The sequence below is a fragment of the Lepidochelys olivacea genome (genome assembly GCF_965140295.1).
Source record: "Lepidochelys olivacea isolate rLepOli2 genome assembly, chromosome: 23".
Taxonomy (NCBI): domain Eukaryota; kingdom Metazoa; phylum Chordata; order Testudines; family Cheloniidae; genus Lepidochelys; species Lepidochelys olivacea.
The window spans coordinates 8,831,401-8,841,528 of NC_140433.1; the positions used below are offsets into that span (position 1 = coordinate 8,831,401).

The 10,128-nt window shown below is 57.4% G+C and overlaps 1 protein-coding gene across 1 annotated transcript; it reads left to right on the forward strand.

Annotated features, from left to right (window-relative positions):
• Nucleotides 1–1,974: 1,974 nt before the first annotated feature.
• Nucleotides 1,975–5,965, forward strand: LOC311512047 (uncharacterized protein). The gene is made up of 4 exons (XM_084613052.1): nucleotides 1,975–2,112; nucleotides 3,728–4,136; nucleotides 4,585–4,644; nucleotides 5,618–5,965. Exons 2-4 carry the CDS (start codon nucleotides 4,079–4,081, stop codon nucleotides 5,803–5,805), a joined length of 306 nt encoding a protein of 101 aa, XP_084469178.1. The 5' UTR covers nucleotides 1,975–2,112; nucleotides 3,728–4,078; the 3' UTR covers nucleotides 5,806–5,965.
• Nucleotides 5,966–10,128: the final 4,163 nt, after the last annotated feature.

Consider the following 10,128-nt stretch of genomic DNA (forward strand, 5'->3'; position numbering starts at 1 on the left):
TGATGTAAGGCCTGGCGGCCCGCGGGAGACCCTTCAAGCCACAGACGTGTGAATGGGGGCTGGCGGGTGGGCTAGCGGGACCTATGCTATGGCCCTAGCCAGAAAAAGGATTGTCGTAAATGATGTGACCCCATTCCCGCCTTCCTCTGCTACCCTATTCTCCATCAGAGCATATGGCAGTCAGGGTGGGAACCCTGGTGTCCTGCAGGCCTGCTGACAAGGATCAGGGCAGCCTGGGGACGAGGCTCCCCTTGAGGGAAGAACATGCATTACTGAGCCTGCATGCAGCGAGGGGGCCTCTGCAGCACAGGGGGCCGCAATGCTCCTGCTGGCTTCCAGGGTAACAAGTGATGGTACCCTGGTGAAAATCCTGCCCCTCCCCTCCCTGGCCAGGAATCCCACAGCTGGCCTGTCAGCTCCATAAGGAAACGGCTCCATCTGTAGGTTCTGCAGCTACCGCCCTTTCCTCTCCCCTTCGTTCTCATGGCAGGGCAGCATCAAAGGAGGGGCTAGTTCTCCCCAGGCCTTTTGTAACCACAAAGAGCCCCCGCCAGCATGTTCACCAGACTGATGTTCAGTCTCCCACTGCACGGCGAGAGCCAGCAAAGTGGGCGGGAGAAAGGGACCCATCCATTACTGCCTTCCAGGGGTAACGCCCCAGTGGGAGCTCCTGGAGGGACCACCCACCTCCCCAGCTCTCAGAACTCTAAATCCTACCCTCAGCCCTCCCGAACTCTGCTGGGACCCGGCCGCTCTTTATTAAGCAGTGGCACAGGCCCAGCTAAAGATCAACACCAAGAGCAGCTCCTGCATCTAGTCCAGCACCTGCTCCTGATGGAAAGACAACTGAGAACTACTGTTCCAAGAGCCTGTCTCCAAAGTGGCCAGACAGGAGAGCGCAGCCAAATCAGATAAACAGACTAAAAGAACTTATGAACACTTTTACAACAGACGTCACTCAGAGAACTGCCTGCTCTAGAACCTGGTGCCCAGAGGCGACATGTAACTGCTGATTGGGGGGGCACCATTTAAAGGTTCAGCCACTCTCAGAACAGCTCAAGTCAACCCGCCCCCCCCAGGCTTCCCCCCCTTACCCTCAGCCTCACCTCCCAGAAAGCAGTGGCCCCTCCCTACAGCCCCCAGCTATTGCTCCTGGTTCTCCCTGCTGGGCACAGCTCGCCCGGCCTCCCAGGTCACTGGACTGGTCTGGCTCTGCCAGCTGCCATGCAGCGAGGGGGCATCATGTGACCAAGTGGGGCCGACTCTGAGTTAACAAGAAACCCATGTGTAGGAGTGGGGCAGCCCTTGCCGAACCCCAAGCCCCTGGAGGCTGGGTGGTTTCCAGTCATGGCTTCCAAGGCCCCCTATCTGGGAGCTCCTGCACATTTACCACCCCTTGCTCCTGGTTAAATCCCCCCCAGGTCCCTGTGCGTGGCCTGAACAAACACCAGTGTAGGAATTTGCCCCCCATGCCTGGCCCCCTTGGCCTCGCTAGAGGGTCGCTGTGGGTCAGCACCAGTGTGAGTCGGGCACGCATAACAGGAGGACAAAGTACACACATCCCTTCGCTCTTTGAATCTTTCCTCATCGCTCCCTCTCTGCTGCCCCTGTCCTGATGCTGCTCTGCCCTGAGCGTTTCCCCTTGGCTTGACAGGCGGGTGCTGATGTCAGTGTGCCCAGAGCTGGCTGTGAGATCCCAGGGGCTGTCTCACCCCACCTTACTGCTCTCTCTGGCCAAGAAGTTACCAGACCAGCCCCTCAGCTGGTGGAAACCTGCATCTCTATTGCCTTCAATGGCGCTATGCCTATGGGACTGCGGCCCCCAGCTGTGCCTGTAAGACTGGGGGTGAGTTAGCAATACCCCCTGCAGGGCAGACATCTCTGTCACAGTGAGCACTCACCCAGCTGGGTGGGCACGACCATCACAGCGTCTCCTCCCCACATCCTCTCTTGAAGGAGTCCAGCAAACTCCGGGTGCTCTCCATCACCCTCTTTAAACACCTGCTGGAGCTTGTAAGGGGGCCCAGCAGGAGGAAGATGAAGGAGCACGTCCTCCGCAGCCTGGTCCCGCTGCTCCTCCTCCTGCACGATGAGCGTCCCAATATGTCCCAGGTGAGGCCACGAGCTGGAGCCTGCAGGTGAGATTGTTACAGAGTGACCAGGAATTTGTTGGGGGGAGCCAACATGTGACACCCCCCTTTAAAAGGTCTGGCCGGCAGAGGGCAGGTGCTCAGTGCTGTGACAATCAGGTGCTCAAAAACACTTGAACGTTGAGTCCAGTAGCGCCATGACCATGGCGCCCCACCCAACTGCTGAGTCTTCCCTGCCTCCTCTGAGGCCAACACTCCCCCCCTGCAGCCAGGCTGAGAGAATGGGTGGGCGGAGGGGTCAGCTCACCACTCCTACAGCCACTGGCCTCCGCACATTCCCCTGGCTGTGCTGGTGGGAAGAGCACAACCCTGGCCATGGTCCCTACCAGGAGCAGAGCTACCCAGCCTCCGGATGGTGCCCAAGACCCAATGTGCCCTTGGCCAAGCAGCCCGGACAGCTCTTACTAGCCGTGACATGCCCAAGCCCCCCCTCCACCCCGCCCCAGGTGCCTGTGCACACGCTCGCTCTCATGGCCCCCATCACTTGGGAGCCAAATGCCCCCAGCAGTAATGAATTCACCCTCCTACCCCCATGAGGTGGGGAACTAAGGCACAGCGTGAGGCCTAGTGCCTCAAAAGTATTGAATGCCCATGGGCATTAGGCACATAAATCCCTTTGTAGCCCTGGGCCGAAGCAACTTGCCTGAGTTCCTGCAGAAAGAGCTGGGAATTGAGTCAGGTCTCCAGCCATGGCCTTAGCCATACCACCGCCCTTCCGAGAGCAGCCGCGGGCCGGGAACCGTTCCGCACACACGGCCTCCAGTAACTATGTTAGTGGCTTCCAGCTGGGCTGTCCCTAGCCATTTGGGTGTCCTATCCAGCCCCCCGGCAGTGGGGCTGTGTGGGGTCCCAGGCCTTCCCCTCCCCCCCACCAGGGTCTGGGAGGCAGGAGCTGTGTGGGGCCACTTTTGGGGGGCCCACAGGCCCAGAGTGGCCTGGGGGATTAGCGGAGAGCTGGGAGTAGCCCGCTCTGCTTCCCTCGCCCCGGCTCCAGCCGTGTGGCTCGAGGGAGGGGGTTTGGGGAAAGGGATCCCTCCCACATACACACTCACTGACAGCAGCGGGAAGCGGAGCAGCCTGGCCCCAGCCCGCTCTACTCTGCCAGCTCCCAGCCGTGGCACTCCGCTTCCCACCGCCGGTGAGTGCGGGGAGCAATCCTTTTGGAGGAGAGCGGGCTGGGACCGGGTTGCTCCACTTCCTGCCACTGCCAGTGAGTGTGGGGTCGCTGGGGGAAGAGGCTTGCGGAGAAGAGGTGGAATGGGGGCGGGCTGGGGATGGAGCAGGGGGGAAGGGGAAGAGGCCGGGCGGAGGGATTTGTCTGGGCCCCCCCCAAGGATGGTCCTGCCCTTTCTAGTGGGCGCAGCCCGCGGCGGGGCTGGCCAAGATATAGGGCGGGTCACTGCGGCTGGGGCTGCTGCATGTGCAGCATGCAGATGCCTAGTGACACCATGAAATTTGGGGCAATTTGGTGCCCCAAATTTCATGGTGCCTTATGCAGGCGTGTATGCCGAGGGACGGCCCTGGTTTCCAGCTCCTGTAACCGTTGTCAGCTCGCCCCGGCCCCTCTTGTTTTGCAGGTGTGTTGGGACACCCTCAGGAGTGCTCTGGAATTCCTAAGGTGGAGCCAGCTCAGTGCCCATGTCCAGAAAAAGGAGCTTTGGCGAGGCTGTGACTGCCTGGTGAGGGAGCCCTCCATTGCCCGGCTCCGTGCCCACACCGAGCCCCAGCCCCAGGACCACACCTGGCCCTGGTTGTAGTCCCTCTGCGTGATCCCCCCGGCACAGGAAGGAGGGCTGAAAGCAGGACACTCAACAGATCTGGAACCTGGCCTGCAGGATGGAAAGGCCTTTAATAACCTTGTGCTCCCTTATTCTGGCTCCTAGGTGGCGTGCTACAAGGGGAGGGCAGAAACCTTCCTCTGCCAGGCCATGGCCTTTGTGGAAAACCCGCAGGCTCCCATTAGAGAAGCGGCCATCAGGTTTCTAGGTAACCACAGAGCAGAGGGGTCCCTTAAGCAGAGGGGCTGGATCCAGTCCCAGGCTCTCCTCAGTCCCTGCCGGCAGCGAGAAGTAACCCCTGGGCTCCTGATTGCCGAATGAAGGCTCAGGGGTGTCAGAAACCCGCAGGAGCAAGCTCACCCCAAACTGCCCTGATCGGCTGATGGGCCCCTCGAACCCCACTGCTCCCCATGCAGTCCCCCTCCCCCCTCCCCCACCCCGCCATGGGCTCTTGGTAGTGGAACCTCAAGGCGCTGTGCTCTCCTTTGGCAGCCAGCCCCACAGCCATCCCTGGGGCCTCGCCCTCTCCCCTGGGGACTCAGGAGTGCGTCCTGGACAGCGAGGGGCAGGGGAAAGCCCCACTGCTTGGAGGGTGACAGACGCTTTGACACCCTCGCTGGGGACGCAGGGATGTGACGAGCTGTTTGTGTGTGTAGGGCTCACTGCCCGGCAGCTGGACCAGCAGAGCCAGGAGAAGTTGGAGGCCATCTGCAACGGTGAGCGGTGTCTGCTTTGAGCACTGAGCGCTAGAGGGACGAATGGCCCAGGGCCGCGGGCTGGCTTCAATCTCCGACGCCAGCAATGTGATCTTGGGCGAGAGCCACAAAGGGTTGCAAACTGTAGATCCCCAAACCCCTGATCAGCTTCCCCCTCACCCTGTGGTGTCTGCTGGTTGGCATGTGCCCAGGCACTTACCCTGACCTCAGAGCTGTGGCCTGGCAAATCCCCAAACTGGGCCTGAGCTGGCTGGCCTTTGCAGACGATTGCCCCCCGCCCCCGACCCCGCAACACAGCAAAGGTGGCGTCACCTCCAGGTGGGGTGCCTGGTGTCAAGCCACTGCTCCAAAGGAGACTGAGGTGACGTCCGGTCATCTACCTCCCTGCTGCGTGCCCGGACCCCTGGGCCAGCGCAGGGCAGAGCAGCGTCTCCTCCACATATGTTGGGGAAAAGGGGGAGGGGGGGTGACATAGCTCAGGCTCCTCACTCCCAGAGCAGGTTCACAGCTGGGCCCCAACCAGAGCTAGAGAATGGCTGAGCTCCCTCCTCGGCATTTCCTGGAGGGCAGCAGGGCACCGGAAGTTAGGCGTAGCCTAACAATGCCCAAGCCCCCTTTGTGAATCTCCCCCTCTCTGCGCTTGAGTGCCCATCTGTGCACTGGGGGGAAGGGGGAGCATAAATACAGACAGGGATGAGGCCATCAGATCCTGCAGGGACTGGGCAGTCCTAGAAATAGTGAGTGAATGGGGTTCATTGTGACTTCTTGCCTGTGTCTGGGGGCTCCCCCAGCTGTGGGAGGGCAGTGGGGATGTTTAGTGAGGGTTGGTGGTTGTTCCTGCTAGTCCCCTGCCTCCCGCCTCCCAGCCTGCTGCCTTCTTGTCACGGGCTGAGAGGTACAGTGCTGGCTTGGTCTGCCAGGGCTTTCCAGAGCACCATGGCTCTGACCTCCATTTCCTTCCTTTCAATCTTAGTCCTCAAAGGCTTGCAGCAGGACAGCAAGTCCTCTGTCAGGTGCCTGGCTTTGCAGACCACGCTGATCCTCAAGGCCTGCAAGAAACACCGTCCAGTCCGCGCCAGCCTACAGACACTCTTGCGCAGGATGAGAGTGATGCATACAAGGGAGAACCCAGTCATTGAAGCTGCCCAGCTGCACGAGTAAAAGCCAGCCTCCCTACTCTGGGGGTTTGGTGCACCACAGCCCGCCTGGAGCAGGGTGGAACACATCATGCCGCACCATGGCTTCCTCCCCATTGGCCGCCTGCCCTGCCCAGCCACGTGAGTAGTTAACCGCTCAATAGCTTTTATCACCATGTACTTTTTGACAGGTTTCCATGCCCCATGTAGAGTTTACGTCCCGCCCTCCGTCCCCGTTTCCGGTCGTGTACATTTTTGGCACCATCGGCCCTTTTGAACATTTCTTTTGTATTATTTTTCTGTGTTTGGCCGGGGGAAGGTTGCATGCTTGTGCTACAGTCAGGCAGGGAAACCAGCAGAAGGTCCATTTGCCTGGCCCTTGATCAGGGCGGGGCAGCAACCAAGTAGGCTGCCACTCCTGACGGTGGGGTGGCAGGGATAGGGGAACCCAGGTCCTCCCGCTCCACTGTGTCCCCGCCCAGGGCCCTAACAGCGTGCTGTGTTTTGACATATTTAGAGAAAAAGTATGAACGAGTAGAAAGAGAGGCTGTAGGGGGTTCGCGGCTCCCTCCCCATCCGTCTGGGTAGGAGACCACGCCCCTCGCTACGATACTTCCGGGGTACCTTGGTTCAGGGGAAATAGCTCAGTGTTCATGGTTCTGGCCTGCAGTCAGGCCGACCAACGGTCGAGAGTCTGTTTGCCTGGGGCCCTCATTCAGGACAGAGCTGCTGTCGAGTAGGGGCTCTGGCCTACAGTCAGGCAGGCAGAGCAGCAGAAGGTCCATTGGCCTGGCCCTTGATCAGGGCGGGGCAGCAATCAAGTAGGGGGGCTCTGGCCTACAGTCCGGCAGAGCCGTCGCAGTTTGGGGGAGGTTAGCTCTCTGGTGGGAGAGTCAGCACAACCTCTCGCTTCCTGATTCAGGCAGGTGCCAGACCAATCAGGCCTCCTGACAACCAAGTGGGGAGGCTGCTACTCCTGACGGTGGGGTGGCGGTGGTCGGGGAACCCAGGCCCTCTCGCTGTACTGCGTCCCATCCCAGGGCCCTAACAGCCGTGGAGCGATCCGCCACTGCGTCAGTGGGGAAAATCCGACAGCAACACACTGGCCGGCTTGTAGTCAATAACACAGCTGAACCCAATTCAGCTGCCCTGGGCTCCTTGCTACACGCCCATGCCGTGTGTACATGGGTTCAGGGGTGGCAGGTTTGTAGAAATTTTGGTGCTGCCCAGAACCCGCCCCTACTTTGCCCCCCACCTGCCCAAGGCTCCGGGAGGGAGTTTGGGTGAGGAAGGACGTCTGGGGTGCAGGCCCTAGGCTTAGGCAGAGTGTTGGGGTGCAGGCTGCAGGCTCAGGGAGGGAGTTTGGGAATGGGAGAGGGTGCAGAGGGAGGGGGTGCAGGGCTGAGGGGTTTGGGAGGGGCTCAGGGCAAGAGTCGGGGTATAAGGGGTGAGGGTTCTGTTTGGGGCTGGGAAGTTTGGGGGGTTAGAGAGGCTCAGGGCTAGGGCAGAGGGTTGGGGAATGTAGGGAGATGAGGTCTCTGTCTAGGGCTGGAGATGAGGGGTTTGTGGTGTTGGAAGGGGCTCAGGGCTGGGGCAGAGGGTTGGGGTGTGGGGAGATGAGGGCTCTGTCTAGGGCTGGAGATGAGGGGTTTGTGGTGTTGGAGGGGGCTCAGGGCTGGCGCAGAGGGTTGGGGTATGGGGGGATGAGGGCTCTGGCTAGGACTGGGGATAAGGTGTTTGGGGTGTTGGAGGGGCTCAGGGCGAGGGTGTGGTGGAGAGGTGAAAGCTCTGGCTGGGGGTGTGGGCTCTGGGGTGAGGCAGGGCTGGGGATGAGTTTGGGGTGCAGGAAGGCTGCTCCGGGATAGGGGCCAGAGAGGAGGACTCCCCCTCATCCCTTTCCCTGCCGGCAACAGCGAGCTCTAGGGGAGGACAGTGAGTGGCAGCCCCACCAGTTTCTCAGTGTCCCTGGCATCTGGCAGCCCCGCTGGGTCTCTGTCAGGATAGCGCTCTCGGTTAGGTCTGTGCTTCCACAGCGGGGAACAGAGGTGATGCTCATCTGGCAGCTCTCTCCCATCTGAGCCGGAGGCCCGGCCTTTTATAGTGCTGGTTCCTGCCCCGCCCCTCTGCTGCCATGGGTGTCCCGGTTCTGCCCACCAGGGGGTGTTCGCGGCTCCCTCCCAGGCTGCCAGGGCAGGAGACCACGCCCCCTCATGACAGAGGCCTTAAAGGAGTTTTAAAGGAAAGGAGTTTTAAAAAAAGAAAGATTGCTTAGCCTTAGAAGAAAAAAGAAAATAAAGGTTATTTTAAATAGAAGGAAAAGGGGAAACTATAGAAAGCAACAAGAGAGAGGAGTGTGTTTTATAGATTAGTAAGAACATGGTAAAAGGTTATTGTTGTTGGGACTAAAAAATAATAAGAGTAAAAAAAATTGAAATCAATTTTAAAAAGCAAAGGCTCATTAAAGAAAAGAGGAAACTCTAAAGGAAGGTTGAGAAGGTCGGGTGAAAGAAACCACACGGCCGAAAAATGAGCTAGAGATCCTGTGTCAGTGACACAGGGCTGTGTAAAGTACAGAAAACAGAAAGAGAGAGAAAGATCCTTTTCTGTTACTAAGCAGAACACAGAGCTGTGCAAAAGAGAGAAAGATCCTTTTTTTGGTTAGTGAGAGAAGGAGAGTATAGAAAACAGGAAGAGATCCTTTTTGGTTAGTGAGACAAGGAAAGTATAAAGAAAAGGAGTCCTTGTGGCACCTTAGAGACTAACAAATTTATCTGAGCATAAGCTTTCATGAGCATCCAATGAAGTGAGCTGTAGCCCACGAGAGCTTATGCTCAAATAAATGTGTTGGTCTCTAAGGTGCCACAAGTCCTCCTTTTCTTTTTGCGAATACAGACTAACACGGCTGCTACTCTGAAACCTGTCATTATGCAAGGAAAGTACAGCAACCTGCAGGGGGGGCAGAGGGGGAGGGGAAAGAGAACTTACCCTTCATAGAATCATAGAATCATAGAATATCAGGGTTGGAAGGGACCTCAGGAGGTCATCTAGTCCAACCCCCTGCTCAAAGCAGGACCGATCCCCAATTAAATCATCCCAGCCAGGGCTTTGTCAAGCCTGACCTTAAAAACTTCTAAGGAAGAAGATTCCACCACCTCCCTAGGTAACACATTCCAGTGATTCACCACCCTCCTAGTGAAAAAGTTTGACCTAATATCCAACCTAAATCTCCCCCACTGCAACTTGAGACCATTACTCCTTGTTCTGTCATCTGCTACCACTGAGAACAGTCTAGAGCCATCCTCTTTGGAACCCCCTTTCAGGTAGTTGAAAGCAGTTATCAAATCCCCCCTCATTCTTCTCTTCCGTAGACTAAACATCCCCACTTCCCTCAGCCTCTCCTCAAAAGTCATGTGTTCCAGTCCCCTAATCATTTTTGTCGCCCTCCGCTGGACTCTTTCCAGTGTTTCCACATCCTTCTTGTAGTGTGGGGCCCAAAACTGGACACAGTAGTCCAGATGAGGCCTCACCAGTGTCGAATAGAGGGGAACGATCACATCCCTCAATCTGCTGGCAGTGCCCCTACTTGTACATCCCAAAATGCCATTTGCCTTCTTGGCAACAAGGGCACACTGTTGACTCATATCCAGCTTCTCGTCCACTGTAACCCCTAGGTCCTTTTCTGCAGAACTGCTGCCGAGCCATTCGGTCCCTAATCTGTAGCGGTGCATTGGATTCTTCCATCCTAAGTGCAGGACTCTGCACTTGTCCTTGCTGAACCTCATCAGATTTCTTTTGGCCCAATCCTCCAATTTGTCTAAGTCCCTCTGTATCCTATCCCTACCCTCCAGCGTATCTACCTCTCCTCCCAGTTTAGTGCCATCTGCAAACTTGCTGAGGGTGCAATCCACACCATCCTCCAGATCATTTATGAAGATATTGAACAAAACTGGCCCCAGGACCGACCCTTGGGGCACTCCACTTGATACCAGCTGCCAACTAGACATGGAGCCATTGAGCACTACCCGTTGAGCCCGACAATCTAGCCAGCTTTCTATCCACCTTATAGTCCATTCATCCAGCCCATACTTCTTTAACTTGCTGGCAACAATACTGTGGGAGACAGTGTCAAAAGAAAAGGAGGACTTGTGGCACCTTAGAGACTAACCAATTTATTAGAGCATAAGCTTTCGTGAGCTACAGCTCACTTCCTCAGATGCATATCGTGGAAACTGCCTCTGTACAAGTTTTTTCATGCAGTTGATAGATTTCCACTCTATACGGCTAAATGCAGTGCCTTGCATAATGACAGGTTTCAGAGTAGCAGCCGTGTTAGTCTGTCAAAAGCTTT